At 42.0% G+C, this 25,558-nt stretch overlaps 1 protein-coding gene and 1 long non-coding RNA gene across 2 annotated transcripts in view; one reads left to right on the top strand and one right to left on the bottom strand.

Moving 5' to 3' along the window:
* LOC128327222 (uncharacterized) overlaps window positions 1–22,210 on the bottom strand; it is a 53,477-nt gene extending 31,267 nt beyond the window's left edge. The window contains exon 1 of the long non-coding RNA XR_008308536.1: window positions 20,788–22,210. This is a non-coding gene — a long non-coding RNA (uncharacterized LOC128327222). The remainder of the gene's footprint in view (window positions 1–20,787) is intronic.
* A 216-nt stretch (window positions 22,211–22,426) lies between these two features.
* RASSF3 (Ras association domain family member 3) overlaps window positions 22,427–25,558 on the top strand; it is a 40,253-nt gene continuing 37,121 nt past the window's right edge. Inside the window, exon 1 of the mRNA XM_053255703.1 lies at window positions 22,427–22,558. Within this exon, the coding sequence (XP_053111678.1) occupies window positions 22,448–22,558 (111 nt within the window). The 5' untranslated portion in view covers window positions 22,427–22,447. The remainder of the gene's footprint in view (window positions 22,559–25,558) is intronic.

The raw sequence follows: 25,558 nt of genomic DNA on the forward strand, positions 1-25,558 counted from the left end.
TGCATGTTAAAACACAGAGGTAAGCAGCTAGTTAATATATTCCAGAGGGGTAGCCATGTTAGTCTGTGGCAGTGAAAACCATGAAGAGCCTTGTGGCACCTTCCAGATTAATAGATTTATTGTGGCATACATTATTGTGGATTAGAGCGCACATCATCCATTTGATGAAGTGTTCTTGGTTAGCAGATATACATGTATATACACATACATACATACAGGGACAAAAATTTTCAAAGCGAAGCCAAAAAGCCATATAATGCAAGGGACATTGGCATTTCTATGGAATAAATAGGTTTGGGGTTGACATGTAGCACTATCATAAATATGTTTATTCAGAAGTAAGCCACACTTATGTTAATGGGGTTTACCCCAATAAGTGTGCATAGATTTGCAGTGTTAATTATATAGCACAGTTCTCATCATACTGTTTTAATTTTAATGTTTCTGTCAATTTCATGTGGAAAAATTCATTCCTTAGCACTAAACAGAGTTACATATGGTACGTATCATTTAATTATAAGTTCTGTTTGATTTTATCTGGAAGGTAAATTCTTAAGAAGACTTATGAGCACATTTATTCAGCTGTTCCAATGTCCAGCATATAAAATCTGCTCTGTGTCCATGGTATGTTTCAATTTTCTGCTTAGCTTTTCAACACACATTAATGGAATTTGAATAGCTCTCCTTTTGGAGTAATCCATGACCAAGTTTGGGAAAAATACTGGAGAACAACTATGACAAGTGTGAACTGAGAAATACCTTTTGAGTATGTTCAGTTGATTGGCCAGGTTAAGATTCTAGGAACACTCAAATATATTCCTGCTGAGATGCAGCACTTGCTTCGTCTCACAATTTGGCTCTGTTTTCTCAGCCTAATGCATCTAACTTTGTTCCCGAAACTCCCCCATTTGAAGATGCTCTTTGCTTATATTGATTTTCCATTTGATTACTATCTTTTAATTCTCTTTCCCCCTCAACTTTCTTAGCTGCTCAACTTTCATTTTATTACTTTTTATTTTTTATTCTATCTTTTTATTGCTTACATTTCTATACTGAAGTTTTTCTTTTTGAATGAAAACAGAACTCATTTCCCAAATACAGGTAAGGGCTGACACATTGCACAATCCTCTCTGTCTGCCTTTAAACTGATCATTTTTGCAGTTGCATAAGAGTCCTCATGCTCAAGACTGGAAAATTGTGCACAGTTCCACAACAGAAGATCATAGGAAATAATGGCCTGCTGCATTTGCAACTGTGTTTGTGCAATTCTTTGGTCTTGCGCAAGAGTGCTCTTGTGCAGCTGCACACACACACTGTTGCAAAGGAGTTTAACAGCTGTGTGATATGTCATCCAGTGAGAACATATCTGATGAGGCAAGGTGACAGAACATTGTGGATATTATCTTCCAAATACTTGTGAATTAGCAAGGCCTACTTGTGTAAAAAAATGACATAAAGGTCAGGTTCAGGTTCCTAACTAAAGCAGCACCTGAGATTCACAGTGGCACCTGAGATTTGTGTATGCAGCTGTTTCCTCAGAAGTGTGTGCTCCCCACGAGCCTCTACTTCTGTCCTGGTACCAATATGCTAAGGTTGGTCATGTCGTATTAACACACCAATCTCGAAATATCCTGACCAACTTCCACCAGGGAACCTCACTTTACTTCAAATCTAAGTTACAGATGTTGGGTTGCCTGACGGAAGTAAGGCAAGTTATGCTAAGACTGGTGAATTCAGATGATATGACCAATATTGGCACCAGTACAGGAAGTAGAAGGTTGTGTCAGAAGCATGCACTCCCAGCAAACAAATTGCTCACATGAACCTCAGGCAATGCTGTATGTCCAAACCTGGCCAAACATTTTTACTGCAAAAGGCAATAGCACCTTCCCACAGAAATTCTCTGTACTACCTGAAAATATCTCCCTGAGGACATAGGAACATTGGAAGCTGCCATATATTGAGTCAGACCATTGTTCTATCTAGCTCAGTATTATCTACCCAGACTGGCAGCGGCTTCTCCAAGGTTGCAGGCATGAATCTCTCAGCCCTATCTTGGAGAAGCCAGGGAGGGAACTTGAAACCTTCTGCTCTTTCCAGAGTGGCTCCATCCCCTGAGGGTAATATCTTACAGTGCTCACTTTCATATGCAACCAGGGTGGACCCTGCTTAGCTAAGGGGACATGCTTGCTACCACAAGACTAGCTCTCCTCATACGTCTGAGGATGTATGACCCCGAGGAATTGGTTGGCACAGAGTATTTCTGGGGGAAGAGGACATCATTGAAGTTTACCCACTCCTGTGTAAGTAGTACTGCTGCTTTAGTCAATTATTGCATGTCACCCTTGCATATAGTTATGTAGATTAGGGGAGAGATTTTGTTATTATGAAGAAGTAAATGGATAAAGAAATTGCCCTGTTGCAATTATCTGATAGGAGCACATAAGAAGAAGCGAAAAAGTCTGTGTTTATAGCTCGTTGTATGAATGTTAAGGTTCTATGGAAGAATATCTGTAAAAAGTGTAAGATTATGGGAGATTTCAAGAGCTTTTGAATAATAATAATCTGCAATGCCATGTGACTTATTTACTGGTTGAAACGTATAAAATGGATAATAATAAGTTGTTGGATATTCAAGCTGAAGAGGTAAAGGTGAGACCAATAATTCCTGGATGTGATGGGCCAGCTAACTGGATAAGTTGGTTGATTGCAACAATATTGACACTGCTATTAGATCTTATTCCAGCACATTTTAAGAATACTAACCAATTATTGGATTAGTTAGAAGGGAGTTTGGAAACGGGGAAGGAGGTACATTTGGAAAGTTTTGATGTGGAAGCAATGTTTATGAATGTGGATAATGATGGGGCTAAGGAGTGCTTAGTGAAATTGGTGAAAAGAAAATCTTCTTTCCATCAGTACTTAAGTATTTTAAGTTAAGGATACTGCGGGATTAATAAAGGGTTGCCTTCAATGTAATATTTTTTTTAATTTGATGGAAAGTATTTTATGTAGAAACAGGGTTTAGCTATGGAAAACAGTTTGGCAGCCTTGTTAGCTCTAGCTTACATGAATTTTATTGAGAAGAACAGTTTGAATATTGATGTTATATTATATAAGAGATACATTGATGATGTGTTAATTATTACACATTCTGAGAAACAGAGTGATAAGAAATTTTAAGAAATCAGTAATAGGGGGAGTATAAGATTAACAAAGGAAAAAACCTAATGAACAGGGCTGGTTACCATTTTGGGATGTTGAAATAAGTGTGAAGGGGGGTGAGTTGGAAACAAGATGGTATAGGAAACCTTCAAAGAAGGATGTTTTATTAAAGAATTTCTCTTTAAAGAACAGACAGTGAGGAACATGATATAGAAGGCAGTTGGGGTTTTCACAGTAAGATACTGAGGCTATTCTCACAAACGGCCAAAAGCGGGCTAAGGGAGCCTAGCCCGCTCTTGGCTGATCATGTGCTGCAACGGGAGCCTCCCAAAGTACCCCTCTCCTGAGATGAGGTTAACAGAGCGAGCGCTCCATTAAACTCATCTATTTGATCGTGTGTCACCGTGGTGTGCAGTGACACATGAGTAGACCCCTGACCGGGAGGCTGCAAGCAGCTTCTCAGGCTCGGGAGACTCTCTAGAATGCCCTGCACACTTGCACGGGGCATCCTGGAACTTCTGGGAGCCACTGCAGTCCCCTCCATGACAGAGCCAGCAGTCGTGTGGACAGCTGATCCGGCCACCCAGGGCTGCCTTCTGATCGTCTGTGAGGAGAGCAGGCTAAGCCCGCTCTGCCTGCAGACCCAGAAGAAGCTCTTCTCGCTGATCGTGAGAAGAGCTTCATAGAGAGGAATCGAAAGAAAAAGTGGAAAGTTTGATAAGGGTTAATGGATATACATTCTCTATAAGTGGTGCAGCAGGAAATGCTTGGTTAACAAGCAGAAGGTTTCTGGTTTGAATTCCCGCTGGTATGTTTCCCAGACTATATCGGGCAGCGATACAGGAAGATGCTGAAAGGCATCATCTTATACTGTGCAGGAGGAGGCAATGGTAAACCCCTCCTATATTCTACCAAAAGAAAACCACAGGGCCCTGTGGGCGCCAGGAGTCAAAATTGACTTGACAGCACACTTTACCTTTATATATCCATTATATACCAGCTGGGCTGGGTGCAGAGTATCTGCGCCTACAGCCAGCCCACCCCCACCCCACGCTGGCACGCCCAGCTTTCTGACCAACTGTCCGCTTCCCCCCCCCACCTGCTTCTCACCCCCTGCGCTTTTTGGTGGGTCAGTCGGCCAGCCCACTTCTTGCTCCCACCCTGCCCACTTCTTGCCCCCACCCCACAGTTTCTGGCTGGTGGACCAGCCTGCCACCTCCTCCTGCCCACTCCCGGTAGTGGCTGGCTCCTCCCGCTGATCAGGCTGGCCCACCCACCCCCTCCTTCTCCTCCTGCCGGCCGGCCTGCTGCTGTCTCCTCCAGCCAACTGGTTGCCACCACCATTGTCTCCCCATCGCTATCCCCCAGGCAGTGCTGCACACTCTCACAGGAGCTGCCACACACGGGATTAGCAACAAGTACATTTAGGAGAATTCGAGAGGGGGAGGGGGGGAAGGTGAAATTTACAAAAGGATTGCCAATGTTGAAAATTCCATTTATTACTGATAGATTTATCTGGCAGACTCAGAAGCTTCTGGAGAAATATGGGGATAAAGCTAATGTTCAGTGTGCAGCACACCCATAACATTGAAACAATAATTGGTTAACTCTCAATTATATGATAAGAACTGTGTATTGTATCTGTGTCTATCTTATTGTTGTGAGCCACCCCGAGCAGTAGTGCACTGGAGGGGCAGGGTATACATATTTTAAATAAATAAATATAAATATATACACTGAGACAGTTTTGCTTTTAACCTGTAACATCTGGTGGATATTTTATCTTTGCACAATGAAGAGCTCTTGGTGGAAAGAACTGTTTAGAAGTTAATATGCGCATAGCATAACCAACTTATCAAGTTGTAGTTATATATATTCAGGTCTGTAGACTTCATTGGGATAAACACAAGAATCTGGGAGTTTGTTGTTGTAGAGGCTGACAAGGTGTGAAACCTCACACTCAGTCTGATGTAGTACAGTGGTTGATGGAATGTCCGTTAATAACAACTAGCAGGATTCATTACAAAATTTAACACTTCCATTAATTTATTTATAAATGTATTATCTTTTCAGTCCTATTTATGTGTCTGGATGGAAGAAATATATTAAAACAACTGTTTTTCAAACATCACACTTTCAAAGTATGTCATTATACACCATAACAAAACATTTCAATACAGCATATAAACTAAACTGTAAAATAATCTGGGTGGGGATTTTTTTTTGTAATAGTCATTCTTGCTAGGATCCACATTTCCAACCATACATGTTTTACATGCTACCAGACAATTAAATCATCACTTAAAATAAAAAGTGTAGAGTTTCCCTGTCTCATAGAAGGTACTGCTAGCCTGACTTTTTGATAGGCTCCTCTTCATGTTGATTTATTGGTTTTAAGACAGATGCTGGGAATCAAATTGCATTTACAGTGGGTGGAATTCTCCTAGTACTCATAAGGATGCTAAGCTTCCACAGTTGGGAAGCTATATTTAAAACCATAAAAAGTGTTATAGTTTTGTGTTTGTTCTGAAAGTCCTTTTACATTCCACTAGGAAACATGAAGAGTGAAAGAATTTCTCTCTTTTAGTTCACATTACTATAGAATAATATTTAACTAGAATAATATTTATTATTGAGAAATGTATGGATCTATACTGGAGAAAGAAGAAATCTGAGGAAGGTTCAGGAATCAGAAATCTGAGGAATTCTGAGGAATCTTCCTCAGAAATCTGAGGAAGACTGCATTTTCACCACTAAAGACCATTGTTTCTACTGCAACGCAATAGAAACTATGTTAAGAACAGTTTTGGCACCCATTTGCAAAGCAATGGCAGCACAAGCTCCATAGGCAGATGAAAAGGTTGTCGACATCTGAACAGCTTCACACAAGTATTCCCTTTGATTTCAATAGCTACATCAGTAAATGAGGTCAGATCCTGCTTTCATATGTGATCCTGCTTTTCATAGGTGACTAAGTTGTTTCAAAGCACTCGGTGTGCATGTCAGATCCCAGCAGAGGTACTGATCCAGATGGGCAAGCTGTAAGGTTCCAAAGCAGCCTGACAAGAATCTAAAGGGCCAGAAGCAAAGAACGTAATCTAAGAAAGCAGGGGCAGCTCTCATGAAGCAAACGGAGGGGATGCCTCCTGCCCTAACCCCTTCTCAGTGGGCAGCAACTCACCTGCTTGCTGCTGGTTTGCTTCTGTTGCCTCTCTTGCTTGCTCTTTCCCTGTCTTGCCCCCCCCCCACCTCATTGGCCCCTCGCCCCCTGGACTGGGGGCTGCTGGCTGGACTGGAGGCCTTCTTCCCAAAAATGTTCTCTGAGTTTCTCGAAAATTACATGGGCTAAAAAATGGCACACATTTGGGCAAGTCTACAAAATCATTCAGGGTTGTTTGGAGGACAAGATGATGGGCCGCATAACATATTAATGAGCTGCATTTGATATTTTCAAAGAAGGAACAGCCATTGGACCAGGTCTCACGATCAGTGAGACCCGGTTTGGGGCAGTGAACAGGAAGAGTGGGCTAAGCGTGACGAAGCCGGCAAGGAGTGGGGGGAGTGGAGGCCACGTGGCCCCTGCAAGCCCCAGTATGCCCCATTATATCTTTGTCCAAGCAGCCATTGGTGCACCTTGAAATATTTTTTTGCACCTAACCTGAGAGGATTTAACCTAATTAAGTCTCCAGATAACTCTCTTTAGACTGTCACAACTACAGACTTTGGGGGTTTTCTGTCATGCCCTGCTTCTTCTCTTCCCTTGTTCCCTTCCCTGATCTTGTGGTTTCCTTTTGTTTTGCTTAAGATGTAACTTGAAGAAGGTTTCTGAGGAACAGAGCAGTTTGCTCACTATTTTGTGACATTTTAGTTGGTCCTAATACAATTTTTATCCTACTGTTCCTTTTGGATTATTTCTAGTGATCTGTGAAAGCGAAGAAAAAAGTGTGTGCCCCACTGATTTCAGCAGAACATATTTAACTGAATTAGAATTGTGATCAGTGTTTTCTAGGCATTATAGAAATGTACACTGAGGTTTATACTGCATAAATTCTTATATGTGCTGTACTAATCACCATATTCCCTGGAAGCAGCTTTGCTATCTACTTTTAATGCAAAGAGCACTCACTGAGTATAAAATGAGTGTATCTATTTTCATTCAACAAATGTCAGAGGGTATGGGAAACATTGATGGTTGTTCACATGTCAGAGTGGTCCAGGATGGTAGATGATTGAAAGAATTATCTCTAGGCAAGGACAACCAACAGACACAACAGAGTCAGCAGTTGCTATGACAGATCCCCATGATAGAGGAAGGACATAGCTTATCTGAGATGGCCAGCTGCTCTGACCAGGACTTAAGCCATCTATGAGAATAACTTGATTAATGAGCAAATTTCCTTTCATTGGCCTCCATGCTTGAATACCCATGTTAGTCTCAATATTTTTATAAGTAATTTGACTTCTCAGTTACATAATATATTTAGTACATATTCCTCTCTATAGAAATGTTCACATTTCTGCAATTTCTTTTTTTTTGGGGGGGGGGTGCTATAAAAATAACTTCAAATTAATTTAACTAATTTTCTTTTCTAATTTGGTGTCTGTCTCTGTGGTGATATTATGTGAGGGATAAACAGTATATCTCAAAGTGTCTTTGTAATTTGTTAGTTGCCAAATGGGGAAAGGAAATTAGTATATTTAAATTGGACATAATGGCCAATAAGTTGCACAAGGCAACACCAGTATTTCTGACCTAACACCTGTGCATGTGAAAGGCAGTCCCAGCAGTATTCCGCAAGAGCGCAATTACGCAACTACATAAAACAAGGCATGGCTCTTGCACAGCACTATTTCCATTGGAAACAATGGATGTAGTACTGCTCAAGTCTCTGTGTGCTCTTTTAGGTAGTTGTGCAATTGCGCTTTTCCGCAACACCACCAGGGCTGGCTTTCAAAGCAGCCCCAGTGGGTCAGAAACACCAGTGCTGCCTTGCGCAACATATTGGTAACTAAATATATAAATGACAGTGCTATCAACGCAAGTGTGAGATAACAGAATTACAACAATGGTGTCACATCGACATAGGGAATGAATCTGTCACTGAAACATAGCAATTTCCTCCCATTTCCATCAATAATGTTACAGGCAGCCCTCATTATCTGCGGTTTCGCATATCTGCAGTCAGGCATTATAGACTCAACCTCATTACCACAATTTTAACAAGTTGTTCTAGTGAGAATGAATCAGCCTATTTCCTTTCACTGTCTATACAACTGGACTAAATTTGGTTCAGATCGAGGACCACAAGTTAGATCTCTTGCGCCTCAAATGTTCATGCATCCGCCATCTTGAATTAGGTTGGATGACATGATCACAATCTACACCTTTGAGGTGTCCCTATGTGTCCCTACAACTGTAGCAAATTTGGTTCTAAGCAGTTCACAAGTTAGCCCACTTGTGCCTCCAAAGTTTATGTGTCCACCATTGTCATGGGCATGCTGGAAGACTCCGAGGAGGAGTTGGAGGTGAAGACAGAGCTGACAGCAGAGGAGGGTGGGCAAGGACCAGAAGTTGCAAAGGAGAGGGGGCGATGCACAAGGAGTCAAAGTTGAGTTAGAGCCGGGTGAGGCAGCTCTTGTGGAGGAGGTGCGACCTGTCTCAGCTGTGGAGAGGCGCTGGTCCAAGAGATAGCAAGAGTTAAGGAGCCGCATGCATAGAACAACAGGCAAACCTGCTGACTCAGCAACTCTTAATTAACAGCACTGGGGGTCAGCCTATTTAAGACGCCTGTAACATAGCTACCCTGCTGATAGCAACAACAGTTTCCTGCAAACTAATTGGCTGTGTTCATGTATTACCTTGACTGTGTTTGGAACCTGCACTGTGTTGACCTTGCCTGTGAATTTTGCTTTGGACTCTGTTGGATTTATTGGATTGACTCAGACTGGACCTGATTTAGAGAATTTATTCCTGTTAGATTTTGCTGTTCTGCTTCTGCCTCTGTTGCGCTTCGTCTGGCTAGCCTGATAGATTTACGACAGCCATCTTGAATGGGTGTGGATGACATCATCACAAACTATGCAATTGAGGTGTCCCTGTGTGTCACTCATTGCAACTGTACCCAATTTGGTTCTAATGGGTTAGACAGTCCACAAATTAGCCAGATGTTCACGCGAACACCATCTTGGATTGGGGTGGATAACATTATCACAAACTATGCCATTGAGGTGTCCCTATTTGTCCTTACAGCTGAAGAACTTTTGGTTCAGATCGGTTAAGTGGTTCACAAGTTAGCCCACTTGCGCCTCAAAAGTTTACATCTCCGCCATTTTGAATTGGTGTGGATGACATCATCACAAACTATGCAACTGAGGTGTCCCTGTGTGTCAGTCGTGGCAACTGTACTTAATTTAGTTTAAATTGGTTAGACTGTCCACAAATTAGCCTGCTTGCACCTCAGATGTTCACGTGGCTGCCATTTTGAAGGAGTGGATTACATCATCACAAACTATGCTGTTGAGGTGTCCCTATGTGTCCCTACAGCTGTAGCAGATTTGGTTCAAATCGGTTAGGCGGCTCACAAATTAGCTCACCTGTGCCTCAAAGGTTTACGTGTCCGCCATCTTGGATCAGGGTAGATGATGTAATCACAAACTACACCTTTGAGGTGTCCCTATGTGTCCCTACAATTGTACCCAATTCGATTCATATTGGTCCAGGCATTGTGAAGTTGATGGAGCGGGCGGATACACGGACACACACACAGAGAATGCCAAATGATTTTATAAGCCTACTCTAAAGTAGGCTAAAAATAGGCAAAATCCACTTATCTATCCGTGGTTTCTGGGTGACTGGAACTGACTTCCTATGTCATTTCTGGACACCATTTTGCAACACGGAGACATTTTGTGGCACTTTAATCATCATCATCATCATCATCCCCCAGTGAGGCCCTACCTTGGCCCCCAGTGAGGCCCTAACTTGGCCTCCAGTGAGGCCCTACCTTGGCGTGGTTGTGGGGCTTGCGTACTCTGAGGAAGGTGAGAGCTATGCCAGAGGTCCAACCATACTGGACAGGTCTCACCAGAGAAGCCAGACAAAGAGTGCCTCTCCCATCAACAATATGGTGAGACGTAACTTTAATAAATCTATACCGGATCAGTCGTCGCTCGGGTCAACAAGGACCGCACCAGGTGCTGGAGTCCCTGGACATCTGGTGCCAAGTGGGCAACAGGACTCAGGATCTTGAGTTGAGCAACCAGGGCTGAAGACAGCAAAGTTACTGGAAGAAACGCCGCTTAACCGGAAAAAAAAAATACGAAAAATGCCAACAAGGAAATAATGATCTGCTATTACAAGTCTAGTCCAACTAGAAGAGGTTATTTAAAAAGAATGTACCAAATTTGGAAAGAGAAGCATCCAGATACAGAAATAACAGAACAAAGGCTAGCAGACCAGAGAAGATTCATAATAAGAAATAAAGTATTCACAGGAGTTGAGCTGGAAGAACTGCAAAGAGCAACACAGGCTCAAGCTATGGAAGAAGAATTACCACCAACTGAAGCAGTTGCTCAGGTGCAGGTGGAGGAGGTGTCGGAAATCGAGGATGCCACTGTTGCTGAACTGTTTCAAAATCAAAACCAGGCAACCTCCCCTTTGCCTTCACCTCAAAAACCCAAATGCCGTTTAACAGAAAAGCAACAAGAACTAAAGAAAAAAATTACTGAGCACATGAACCAAACAACCACTAGGGTTCGACTTCCAGCTCTAAAAACAGTTGCCAAAAAACAACTTGCTCAGGTATTAAAAGATGTCAATGCTACACTTGCAGAAATAACAACTAATAATTTGCAAGAAACAAACCAACTAATGTACAGTGCAGCAACAACAACAACACAAGAGCTCGGATATAAGATCAATGGACTTGTGGGAAAAAAAGTAGTACATCACCTAAATGGAAGATTAGATTAAAAAATAAAATCTCCAGGCTTAGATCAGATGCTAGTAAATTGAAAGATATGAAAGAAAAGAAGCTGAAGAATGAAAACACCAAACAGTATCTGATCCAAAAATACCACCGTGATTCAAGGAAAATTAGAGAAGTCCTGGAAATAATAAAGCAGCAAATAACAGCAGTGTCAAAGAAGATTAGCAGATACGAAGCCACAACTACACAACACAGGCAGAATCTCCAATTCCAGTCGAATCAGAGATGTTTCTACCAAAGCATAGAAGGAGAAACTGCAAGAACCATAGAAACACCAAATAAAGAAGAAACAGTGCAATTCTGGGGGAAACTATGGGACAATCCAATAGATTATAATAAAAAAGCAGGCTGGATGAAAGAGGTCAAAAAATGTAACCAACAAATGCAAGATCTAATAATAACACCAGAATTAATAAGTGAAAGAGCAAAGAAAATCAAAAATTGGACTGCTCCAGGCGACGATGAACTGCATGGCTTTTGGCTTAAACACCTAACAAGCCTTCATAAACAACTATCAAAACAGTTCAATCACATTTTGCAAGGAGGTGATATTGAACAATGGCTAACAACTGGGAAAACTCATCTCATTATGAAAGACCCAGCAAAAGGTGCAGTTCCAAGTAATTATAGACCGATAATCTGCCTGCCAACCATGTTCAAATTACTAACTGGAATAATAGCAGATGAAGTGATGCAACACTTATTAACTAACAAACAGCTTCCAGTTGAACAGAAAGGAAATTGCCCGAACACCAGAGGCACAAAAGACCAGCTGCTGATTGACAAAATGATTTTTGAAAATCACAAGAGAAGAAAAACCAATCTAAGTGTTGCATGGATTGACTACAAGAAAGCCTTCGATTCATTGCCTCACACATGGATACTAAAATGTTTAGAAACAACTGGTGTCAGCAAAAACATTCAGATATTTATTAAAAAAGCAATGAGCATGTGGAGTAAACAGTTAACAATCAATGGCGAGACACTTGGACAGGTTAGCATTAGAAGAGGCATTTTCCAAGGGGACTCACTATCCCCTCTGTTGTTTGTAATCGCCATCACCCCACTTTCAGAAATACTAAACAAAACAGGCTTCGGATACCAAACATCTAAAACATCCAGTCAAATCAACCATCTGCTGTACATGGATGATCTGAAGTTGTATGGAAAGTCCCAGTCAGAAATCGAATCACTGCTAAACACTGTCCGTATATTCAGTAGCGATATAGCAATGGAGTTTGGACTAGACAAGTGTGCTGCATTAATAATGAACAGAGGGAAAATAAGAAAAACAGAAGGAATAGAACTGCCCAATGGAAGCAACATCAAGAACCTAGAAGAGCAAGAACCTTACAAATACTTGGGCATTCTCCAGGCTGATAATATTGCACACGCTGAAGTTAAAAGAAAAATAGGAAGTGAATACATCAGGAAAGTTAGAAAAACCCTCAAGTCCAAACTCAATGGCGGGAACACCATGCAAGCCATAAACACCTGGGCTATACCTGTTATCAGATATACTGATAATATAATAGACTGGACCCATGCAGAGCTAGAGATGCTAGATCGTAAGACCAGGAAAATCATGACCATCAATCACGTTCTGCACCCCTGCAGTGATCTAGATAGGCTCTACCTCCCTCGCAGCTCAGGTGGAAGAGCAATAGCAATAGCAATAGCACTTACATTTATATACCGCTTTATAGCCGGAGCTCTCTAAGCGGTTTACAATGATTTAGCATATTGCCCCCAACATTTTGGGTACTCATTTTACCAACCTTGGAAGGATGGAAGGCTGAGTCAACCTTGAGCCCCTGGTCAGGATCGAACTTGTAACCTTCTGGTTACAGGGCGGCAGTTTTACCACTGCGCCACCAGGGGCTCAAGAGGAATGCTGCAAGTCCATCAAACAGCAGAGGAGGAGAAAAGAGGCCTTGAAGAATATATCAAGGACAGTGAAGAAGATGCACTTCAAATGGTCAAGAACGCGAAACTATTCAACACCAATGAAACAAAGCAGGCCTACAAGAAAGAACAAGTCAAGAACCGAGCAGAAAAATGGAGAAATAAGCCACTGCATGGTCAATATTTACACAATATAGGTGGAAAATCAGACATCACCATGACCTGGCAATGGCTTAAGAATGGCAACCTGAAGAAAGAAACAGAGGGTTTAATACTGGCTGCACAAGAAGAGGCACTAAGAACAAATGCAATAAGAGCAAAAGTAGAAAAATTCACCACAAACAGCAAGTGCCGCCTTTGTAAAGAAGCAGATGAAACCGTGGACCACCTAATCAGCTGTTGTAAAAAGATCGCACAAACTGACTACAAACAAAGGCATGACAAAGTAGCAGGGATGATACACTGGAACATCTGCAAAAAATACAAGCTACTTGTAGCCAAAAATTGGTGGGACCATAAAATTGAAAAAGTGGTAGAAAATGAAGATGTAAAAATATTATGGGACTTCCGGCTACAAACAGACAAACATCTGCCACACAATACACCAGATATCACTGTAGTCGAGAAGAAAGAAAAACAAGTCAAAATAATCGACATAGCAATACCAGGGGATAGCAGAATAGAAGAAAAAGAAATAGAAAAAAATCACCAAATACAAAGATCTACAAATTGAAATTGAAAGGCTGTGGCAGAAAAAGACCAAAATAATCCCAGTGGTCATTGGCACCCTGGTGCAGTTCCAAAAGACCTTGAAGAGCACCTCAACACCATAGGGGCCACAGAAATCACCATCAGCCAATTACAAAAAGCAGCTTTACTGGGAACAGCCTATATTCTGCAACGATATCTATAACCATTGACAATAAAATTCTGGCATCGCAGATCTTTGGGAAGGACTCGATGTCTGGATAAAACAAACCAGTCAATAACACCTGTCTGACTGTGTAAACAAGAAATAATAATAATAATATCTTCAGGAAAAAGAAGCAAAAGAAAAATAGTACTTCTCTTGGAAAATATAAAAAGCAAAGGAATGACTACAATATTTCTTTTGTTTTGAGCAGTAAGGCTTTTGGACGTAGTTGAAAACATATTTTCTGAGACAAATCTCACATGGAAAGTGATAGACAAAAAAGAGTCACTAACTCCAAAGAAACCATGGGAAGTCTTCTTATAATGTAGAAATGAGGGCCAGAAAATGTAGTAAGTTGTTTCATACGTACATATCATACCCCTATCAGGTAGGTTAGACTGAGAGATGGTGACTTGCATGAGGTCAAAGTTAAACTACACGCTCACTTACTTGTGCCCCAACTCTGATGTGTTTGGGCACAGCTGGCACAAACTCTAACTCCTCTAACTAAAAAACAGCTTTCAAGAAGAGTGGTGATTTAGATTGGGACTGTCTGTGGCATGTGAGGAAGGGGTTAACCTTTTCCCACTGTGCCATTTTCCACTGAAAATCACTTCTCCAAGCTATTTGTTCCCAAAGATCTGTTTTCAACAAACAGCTACTTTGGGAGCAAATAGTAGCTTCAGGGCGCTTTCCAGATTACACCCTTGCAACGTGCTTCCACACTTCCTGTGATGTGACACCGCAGTCCCTACGCTGACAGCAGGGTGCTGTTCACATTTCCTATGCCTTGTTTCGAATTTAATTGCTGCGATATAGTGCTATGATGTCATGTATCTGGCATAAAAAGGTTGCTGTTTTTTCGGGTTGTTAGTTTCTGAGAGACTGCTCCCCTTGCTGTTTACATTTCAAATGTGATTTGCCTGAACAGAAGCATTTTGCTGCTGGTGAGCAGCACATCTGGAAAGTGCCTAGCAGAGAGATTTTTGGTAGGGAAACAGCACAAGGGGAAACATTTTACCTCCCTACTATCTGGATAGTTCTAGCCCTGTGGCTGTTTTTTTGGTGGTGGTGTGTGTGAGGAAAAGAAGACACTTCCAGGTTTAAGCACATTTTTGAAAAGTGAGTGTAGTTTGACCTTCAGTAAGCTTCATGGCTTGTACTAGCATTCTCCATATGCCAAGCAAACACTGGATAAATACAATATACAGTAATAACTTATCATGCTTTTGAACCAGATCAGAAATCCAGCAAAGTCAGGGAATAATAAAGTTATCTTCACCAATTTTGCAGCACAATAGAAACAACCAGTTTACCAAGTCATTATATGTTCACTGTGATACTTTACTATTCAACAAATGACCATATGTATGTCTCCTCTTTCTCTCTCTCAAGTACATTGACCTGACTAGCCTGTGTAACCAACAAGGTTGTGTCAGAAGTTCACATAGTTGAGCTAAAAATGACCTTTGCAGAACTGTGCTATTGCATTATATTATAGTGCTATTGCATTATAGTATAGTGCTATTGTATTATAGTATAGTGCTCTTGAACAAAAGTTGCCTTTAAAACAAATGCCGCAGGTTGCACAATTGTGCTAGTGCAATCATGCTTGCAGTAGCACAAAACTAATCTGGAATGCACACTAGCTTTAACACAAGTAGCTATGTGACAACTCTGTGCTAGCACAACATCCTTCTGCAAGCGCTTTGTCAGTCAGGATGTCAGCCAGAACTCCTGTGCTGTCAAGTGAAGACCATTTTAATGAGGCACATATGAAAACATAGCCTTCTAACTGACAGGGAGACTTGTCAGGTTAATTAGAAAGACAAAATCCCACTGGTAATTCGCAAATTCTCTATACTCCCTGAAGTTATATAATGTGCCATCAGGTTTTTTTTTTTAATTAAAGGATTTGATATACTGAACCAAAGAGCTTCAAGAGAACTTTAGGGAGCTTCTTGATAATGCTGTCAAACAAGATCTATGCTTTCTAAAGTGTTTGTATAATGAAGCCAGTTCCCGACAGATGGACTTTGCCCAAGGAAATGAAGAGAGGTGGTTGAACCTGCTCCTATTTGTTTTTGTTGCTCAGGTGATCTTGTCTGAAAATGAGAACACTCACTGCTGCCAAATTCAAATTCCATTCCTGATCTCTAGTACTAAATAGACCATGGCTATTTACTGAGGGCAAAAAAAAAAGCCGAGTTTACTACAGTCAAGAAAATAGGAACAGTTGTTATAACACTTTTTTGATAGCTATGATGATGTAACATACACAGTTAAAACATTATCATGAACTTTCATATTCTAAAAATAAAAAAGAGAGAGAGTTGTGTATGAACTAATAGACATCAGACTTTGACACTTGCAAACATCAAGCTTGTTTGCCATCTCCATTATTCTAAGCTCTCCATATGTATCTGTCTTGGATAAACTTATATTTTAGTAAAAGCTAAAGTTAGTGATGTCCATGAACAACCTCTCAGTTTGGTGGGTTTCAGACTCTGAAATTTTGGAATCTTTCTCAAATTTTATAATAATAATGGACAGATGGAGTGTTTCCTTATATGGGTAAAAGTTTCTTGAGCTGTGCCAAAGACTTAATTTGAATAGAGTGAATTCCTAATGCTGTAGTCCTAAGTATGTATACCTACTAGGACTGACTGACTTGATGAAATAATTGAACTTAGAAAAACGTACATCTAAGTAAAAATATTTGATTTCAGCTATAAATTAGAAGCTGTGTTTGCAGTTCCTATGTTTTACTTTATTCATTAGTTTTTAGGATATCGTATCTAGGTACTAGCCACCTAAAGGCGCAGTGGGGAAATGACTCGACTATCAAGCCAGAGGTTGCCACAAAAGACCACAAATTAGTGCACTTTAGCCTCAATATTTAACACGCCCATCTTGGATCGAGGTAGATGACATATGGTAAACTCCTATATTAGGCAGCAGCGATATAGGAAGATGCTGAAAGACATCATCTCATACTGCGCGGGAGGAGCGATGGTAAACCCTTCCTGTATTCTATCAAAGACAACCACGGGGCTGTGTGGTTGCCAGGAGTCAACACTGACTCGACGGCACACTTTACCTTTATCTAGCTACTATTTCTCAAATTATCTATTATTTTATAATATTTTTTAATTTTAGCTTACTTTCAAAGAGCAAGTTCATTCTATAAAAGTTTTAACTTTATTTTTAGCAGATTGTTGTACTCCAAATACAAATCAAAGTATTAGGAAGAGAACAATGCTTCATATTTACATAGAACAATATACTTAATACCATATTATTAAATCTAGCAGTATCACTCTTAAAGCTAAAATTGTCTTGTTTGCAGATAATCAATGGCAAATACTGCCATACTGGTTCATCAACAGATGCCAAAAAATAACAGATATGAAAGAAGGTAGTTAGCACTTGGTAGATAACTGAGAGCTTGAATACTTATTTGCTGGTGATAGTGACAAACAAGTTGTTCTAGTACGACCTAATCTGCTTACTTTCCTTTCACTAACCCTACAACTGGACTAAATTTGGTTCAAATCGAGGTACAGAGGTTAGCCCATTTACAGTAAGTTCCCTCCCCTTAAATGAGGTTAGCAGAGTGGGAGCAAGCGCTCCGCTAACCGCATATTGGCGATCGTGAGTCACCACGGCGCAGCTCCACAGCATGGCAACTTGCAAGGAGACCCCTGCCAGGAGACAAAAACAAACAACTCTGGGCAGCCCCCGATCCACGCAGGCCCTACCAATTCTGTGACGGAGCCATTAATTGTGTGGGTGGCTGATCCAGCCACCCATGGCTTCGCAGGTGCTTGTGTGCGGGGAGAGAGGGCTTGGCCCGCTTTCCCTGCCTAACCACATCCGGCTCTCCACACTGCTTGTGCGGAGAGCCTCTATGTGTCCCTACAACACTTATTATTTGGTTCATATTGGTCCAAGTGTTGCAGATTTGATGGATGCGTTGCAGATTTGACACACACACACACACACACACACACACACAAAATGCCGGGTGATCTCATAAGCTTACTGGAAAGTAGGCTAAAAATTGATGATTTTAACTAAACAGTTAGCAATTAGAACTGATACTGGCTTCATGTATCTGTGGAAGGGATTTGGTCATTTTGCACTCTTGCCAAAGTAGCTGATTTGTATCTTGGAACACCAGATATCATGGTTAGTGAGCTTCCTAGACAGATAATTATCCTTCTGCTTAGTTCTCTCCACAATTCATAGTACTCTCACAACATTTGCAGTTCAAAGTGCTTCACCATTACTAAATACAAAGTGCTAAACTTGTAATGTAGTGTTCTAAATTTCTGTTTTGGCCATGTTTCTTGTCTTCAGATATAACCATTAATTAACTCTGCAGATAGGAATAAACTTAACTTTTGATTAGTACTCTGTAAAATCACCTCGAAAATAAATTTATCTTCAGCAAACATCAGATGGTTGTTTGGTTCATTAATGCTAAATCTTGCTTGGTTAGAACAAAGACAACATGGTTCTAGGGCAGCTTCACACGACTGCTGGCCATTCTGTACATGGGAAAATGCCGGGGATACGTTGGAAACTGAGAGAATGTGTTTGTTGGCATGAAATCTGAGCCTGCCCAAGTCCATATCCCAAGATTCTCCTGACCTCCACCCAATTTCTGTAACCAAGATTTGAAGTCAGGCAGAGAATCTTGGGAGAATGTTAAGCAAAGTATGCAGAAACCAGACTTGGGCAGGTTTGGATGTCACGCCTGCCAGGAGCGAATGTTCTTGGTTCCCAACGTATCCCTGACATTTTTCCACTTGCAGACTGGACAGTGGTTGTGTGAAGCCATCCTGAGAATCTGAAGGGCCCCATGTTGTCTAAGTCAAATTACAAGTTACCTCCAATAAATTGGTAGGAAAAATTAATGGAGAATAAGACAGATTCCGTCAAATTTGGCTTCACGCTTTGAAAAAAACCAAGCTGGTAAAAGACAAACGCTGAAAATTATGTATAAGGAATTTTTTCAAATAAGTACACCATTTGTTAGCTCAAAAATCTGCATTACCATCCTACCTACCCATACCTAAAACCACCTAATGGCACAGCAGGAAAGTAACTTGCATGGGAGCAAGAGGTTGCCGTTTCGAATCCCCACTAGTATGTTTCCCAGACTATGAGAAACATCTGTATTAGGCAGCAGTTATACAGGAAGATGCTAAAAGGCATCATCTCATACTGATGGGAGATGGCAATGGTAACCCCCCACCCCCCGCAGTCTACCAAAGAAAATCACAGGGCTCTGTGGTCGCCAGGAGTCATCACCGACTTGATGGCACAACTTTACTTTTACCCACACCTAGGTTAGTAATCTGTGGCACATCCAAGTCCTGAAAGAAGAACACATAGATGTACACAACTGTTTTTGCATTTCACAAAAGGCCTCCCTGCCTGAACAAAATTCTCACAAGTGGCTAGATGAGTAGCTGCTTACAGCCCTGATATGTGGTGGCAATTTATCTAAAGGACTCATTCATTTATTCGATTTCTATACCATCAGTTTTTGTGGTAAGATTGCCACTTTTCTCCTCTTATAACATTTTGTCAGGAGTTGGTTTACCAGAAACACACTCAGTTTTAACGAATTGCCCTATATAGCAGAAGCCCAAGTACTAAAATTATGTTGTTTACTAAGAAGCAATTCTGTACTGCAGTTCTGGTTGCCATCTCACACAAAGCATAAGGCCTTTGTGAAATATGATGTCTACCTCACACAGTATGTAATTCAAAATCCAATTAGAATTTTGCAGCCAGCAGGCCAACTTGGTTGGCCAATAATCTGCAAAGAGCGTGCTTCAGTATTCTTTGGTGGAATGAGAAAATGTTAGGGATCTGCACAGAACCAGTCTGAAGGCAGGTGGGTGGGGGGTGTATGCTGCCTCCCAATGGGGACTTTTGAAATTGAGCGCCAGTGGGGAAAATGTGGTGGGAGCGGTAAGGGCACCCTCCTCTGCTTTTAAAGGTATCCCCACCCCCACCTACAAACCAACCCCTGCTGGTTCTGTGCACATCCCTAGAAAATATAAGTGCTAACATGCTTCCAACCCTAACAGTAATTAGTACAAGTGGAATTGTACTACAGGAACATGGAGGATCATATCCTCTATTACTATGATATTTCGCAGAAAGGTAACACAAAGCATTGTCTCATATAGGCCTAACTCTTGATGTGGTTAAGGAGTTTGCCAGTGGTTTAATGAATGCAAGTGCAGAGCAGACACTACATTACAGCAATATAATTTAAGGCAACTTGGCATGGTATTAGCTGTTACAAACCAGACACCAGCATTCACAGAACAACTGGCTTTCTTCTTCCTCCTTCCTCCTCACGCAGCCTGCAATTAGGCATCCAGAGCAGGAATCTTAAAAACACTGGCTATGAAACTTTATTAGCAATTCAGTTTATACTAACTTTGGTTTTATATTGTCAGAATAATTTAAAGGTTTAAAAATATATATTATGTTGGTGCTCTCACCTTCAATAGTCAAAATACTTTGCTGCACACAAAGTATTTTTATGTGATATTTTTATGTCCTTTGACCACTTCTCTAAGGCGGTTGTGTTTGACATACTAGATAGGTCCACTAAGACTTAGTTCAGAGTAAACATACCTAGGATCAAGTGGACAGGACAAGGTTGTAGCTCAGTGGAAGAGCATCTGATTTACATGCAGAATATCCCAGGTTCAATCCTTGGCATCTCCAGGTAAGGCTGGAAAATACCCATCTGGAATCCTGGGCGCTTTCAAGATTAACCCTTACCTGACAGCAGGGTGCCCTTCACATTTCTGATGCCTTCAGGGCTACAACGTTGCAAGTCAGTTGCAGAAAAATAGCTGTGCAGTATTTTTCCACTGTAGGAGTTTGAAATTCTGGAGATTGTTTTCAATACGATCCTGCCAAGCTGAAGCATTTGACTGCTGCTCTAGGGTGTAATCTGGAAAGCACCCTGGAGAACTGCTGGCAGCTGCAAACCGCTTTGAGAACTTTTGTTGAAAAGTGGTATATAAATATTCATAGTAGTAGTCGTCAGTATAGAAAATACTGAGCTAGATCAACCCATAGTTTAACTTCATATAAGGTAGCTTCCTCTATAACCTATGTTATAGAGAACTCGAGTTTTGGGCGGTATAAAAATGTGATAAATAAATAATAAATAAATACTGAAATCCTCCAATAGCTTGAATTGATGATTAGACTGCTGGACAACAAATATCTACAGCAGCGTTGCTAATAATCTTGTTTGAAGAGGGTTGCTTCTTTCAAAATACTTCAGTTCTATGTCCAGAATGTTCCTGTCAAATCTTATTGCTCTTCCAATGGCATAATGATGATTAAAAAACAACATTGTGGACTGAAGAAGATATTTGCTTTCTGTTCTGTCCCAGTTTTGTGGACTGCAGTCACTCTCTCTCCCTTCAGTTACTAGAGTTACTCCAATTATTGTCAGGACAGTACTTGAATGTGTCCTGCACTGACATAACGCCTACTGTACAATGTATTTGGAAATTTCAGTGAGTTAAATGAAACTTACTGCTAAGTAGGTGTAATTAGAATTGCAGCCGTAATTTCAGAATGTTCGATGCCATACCTTATTTTTACAAATATCTTGGTGGCACTCATTTCCCACAACATACTTATATGCAGATTTGGGGCTGATATTCATATGTGTGGTTTAACGCTTCTAGGACCCTCTGTCTGTAGGAATTAAACAACAACAACAGAAAAGGTTCTTTCAGAAGTGCAGGGGTGGATATCCATTCTCTAAGAGCTGTGATATTTTGAAAGGAACTGTCTTTTAACATCTGCCACGGCTGGTGTCCTTTCGCCTGAAGGGTGTTTGCATCGATATTGTACATAAGAGGAAACCATGACTAGCTTAGGCAGATATTCGCTCGTCAAGGTTTAGGCAGCGTCTTGGCAAGCGAAAAAGCGTTCTCAAGACAAAAGGGCCCTGGGGCGGCGGGGAGTATTAAATATCTCCATAGAAACGAAGTCTCGGAAGTGCCGCAAACGCCCAGCACACCTGCGGACGAAGGGGTTAAAGTGCACACACTGACACTGACCAAGTTCAACACAGGAAAGAGGGAGGAGAGGCACTGGCTGCCTTGGCGCGCCCTGCTGCCAGTCCGCACGCAGGTGGCTGGGAGCAGGCAGTCAGGGCAAGCTGCCCAGTCCCGGCCGTGCAGGGGTGGGACAGGCCAGGCGGGAGGCGGTGCTGCCTCAGGCAGGCCGGCCCTGCTCCGTGTAAACTTGGGAGCGAGCTGATCGCCGTGCGCCGCCAAGGAGGCTGCGGCAGCAAGCGGAGCTCCCTGCCGCTGAGCCCCGGCGGGTCCCCATGGGGGGCGGCGGGAGGGGGGACGCCTCCAAACTCCAGCAGCAGGAGCGGTGACGGGCGGCGTTCACGACTTGGACTAGCAGCATGAGCAGCGGCTACAGCAGCTGGGAAGAGTCCGAGTCCGAGGAGTTCTTCTTCACCGCCCGCACCTCCTTCTTCAGGAGTCCCCCCGGCAAAGCCAAGCGAAGCCTGCAAGTAAGTGCGTGCCGCGCGCGGGCCGGGCGAGGCTCCCCTTCTCTCCTTTGGCGTTGCAGCGCGTGGTGCCCCATTGGGCGGGAATCCTCGGGCTGGTCCGGGTCCCACGCCAAGAAGCGCCTTGCCCCGGCCTGACCCGCCACAGGCCGCGCCTTCCTCTGCACTGCCATCCCACGTGTCCTTCCTACCCGCCCCGAGTGAGCCAGTCCTTGTGCTTTTGTCGCCGCCGTGCACAGGACCTTATTCCCAAGCCCCTTGAAGTGCTTCCACCGCCCTCTGACTCCCCTGGGTGCCAGCGCTCTCTCTTGAATGACTGGTGCGGGGGCGCGCGTACAACTGTTGCTGCTTCTTAGCAATGGCAGAAAGCAGAGTCTGGAAAGCGGAACTAGGCGACAGCTTTTGGCCTTCCGCCAGGCGGCTTCTCCCCACCCCACGTGTGACTCTCAGCCGTTGGAATTATTCAATCAGTGTGGTCTTGCTGACTTCTTAGGGTCGTCAAACGCGTGGTTTCAGCCGATGCGCTGCGTTGTGACTCTTAGCAGAGCACGTTGGCAGCGGGGGCATTCCCTCCCCCCCAAAAAACCCCCTCTAAATCCGATCGCTCATGTGTTGCTCTTGAAACCGCATCCTGGAGCCATGACTCTCGATACAGCTTCAAGATTTCTGGGAATGGGAAAGCCATAAAGACAAACGTTGTTTAGCATATCCAGACAGTGCTTCTCCCGCACACTGCCTTATTTTCTTTAAGGAAAAATCAGCCTCATCATCTCTTTTCCTAATTAAAAATATTTTTTACGTGCGAAGCTTAATTTCGTCTGTAATGCGAATATAAAACTCGTAAAAATGGCTGTGTTTTGCTTTTTTTAACAGCATACGTGCATGTCACAGGTAGCTCTGTGCCCCATTTAAGGAGGTTGCTGTCACATGAAAAGCACTTACCTGTGTAGGTAGGTCCTTCACACAGCTAGTTTGCATTTGAAAAGTGCTTATGCCATGCGTAAAATGCTCGTGCATTAGCGATCTGGTGTCCAGCCAGACGTGTTTTGTCACGTGTAGCAAATTTTCCATGCATACTAGCAGTCACCGCAGGTCAGTACATTTTTTTACATGATGCCAGCTATATGGAGCACCTGCATGGATAAGTGCTTCTGTTACATTTAAAGATGAACTTGAAAGTGCTCTTTAGTATTGTGTAGAAACTACTGATTCCCCACCACTTCCACTTCCAGAAATAATTAACAGCCAAAAATAGTTAACAGTCAGTCCAATACTATTTATTAGAAGTAAGTCCAGTGTATTCAATAGGACATACAGGGAGGACAGGAAGAGACAACAAAGCAAGGGATGGAATATGAGAGGCACCATACATCATGTTTTGGAATGGAGTGCCAGGCAGGGGAGAATAGGAAGTCATTTAAGCCAGGAACGGAGACCTTTTGGGTGGAGGCAGAGTTGGAAGAGCAAAGATCATGGGCAGAGGCAAGAGAGCAGAGAAATAAGGAGGGACAAGGTTGTTTCCCTGAAGTTGTAAAGATAAGGAGTTGGCATGTGGAAAAGGAAACTTAATTACTAACAACACAGAGATCTGTTGAATCATGTGTTTGGGCCACATGTTTCTACTTCTGGCTTTCAGTATAATAGAGACAGAGGGATTGTTGGTGATTTCTTAGTCCAGTAATCAAGGGTTAGCTCCTATCTTTACAAAATATTTGGATGCTCCGCTTATCTTGTAGAGGTTATTAGTTATGACAGATGTTACTAAATCATGTCCCTCTTCAGAGCTGAGGATTTGGGCTACCTCCCCAATCAAGAGACCTTTCCAAAATTAGCCGTGCAAATACTTCTCAGAAAAATTCCGACTGAGAAGGATAGTAATGGCCTGTCTTAATTGGGGGTATTTGTAAGAATTATTGGAATAATGTAAAGTGCTTTGAATGCTTCAAAAATGCTGTTAATTATATAATTATTATTATGTGGTAAACTTACTGCTGGGCCATTTTTGTCTGTGCTGAAGACTTTGCTGTTCAGGAGTAAGGATTGATTACAGTAAAGTTTTGCTGTCGAGTTGGTGTGGACTCCTGGTTTACCATTGCCATCTCCCATGCACTATGAGATGATTTTATTTACATTTATTTATTTATTTATTTATTTATTTATTTATATTTATTATTTACATTTTATTTACATTTACATTTTATAACCCCTGCTAACTTGGCAAAGAGGCACCTTTTAACGTGGTGATTCTCTTTATTTAGCAGGGGGAGAGTAACTGGCCCTATCCACCCCCAGCACAGTACCTCCAGTGACTGTTGGTGGTGTCTATCTTGTGTTTCTTTTTAGATCCTTTTTAGATCCTTTGGGGACAGGGATCCATCTTATTTGTTTATTATTTATCTGTGTAAACCTCCCTGAGCCGTTTTTGGAAGGGCGGTATAGAAATTAAATATGAATGAATGAATGAATGAATGAATGAATATCCCGCTCTTCCTCCAAGGAGCCCAGAGCAGTGTACTACATACTTAAGTTTCTCCTCACAACAACCCTGTGAAGTAGGTTAGGCTGAGAGAGAAGTGACTGTCCCAGAGTCACCCAGCAAGTATCAAGGCTGAATGGGGATTTGAACTCAGATCTCCCTGGTCCTAGTCCAGCACTCTAACCATTACGCCACACTGGCTCCCTCTCAGCATCTTCTTATATCTCTGCTGCCTGATATAGGTGTTTCCCATAGTCTGGGAAACATACCAACTAGGATTTGAACTAACAATCTCTTGCTCCCTAGGCAAGTCACTTCCCCACTGCACCATTAGGTGGCTTAAAGATCTACTAAGAATGCTAAATCGCAATCCTAAATCCAACTGTTCTTATTCAAGGATGTTGAAATCCTAGAAACTGGTTCTGGAGCAGGGTTGCTTTCAACTTTATAGGAACAGTGATGGTGCAGGTAATCTGTTGTCTTGGATACGAGACTCTTTTCTCTCTGTTATAGCATGATAAAGCTAA

The sequence above is a fragment of the Hemicordylus capensis genome, chromosome 5, assembly GCF_027244095.1.
Source record: "Hemicordylus capensis ecotype Gifberg chromosome 5, rHemCap1.1.pri, whole genome shotgun sequence".
Taxonomy (NCBI): Eukaryota; Metazoa; Chordata; class Lepidosauria; order Squamata; family Cordylidae; genus Hemicordylus; species Hemicordylus capensis.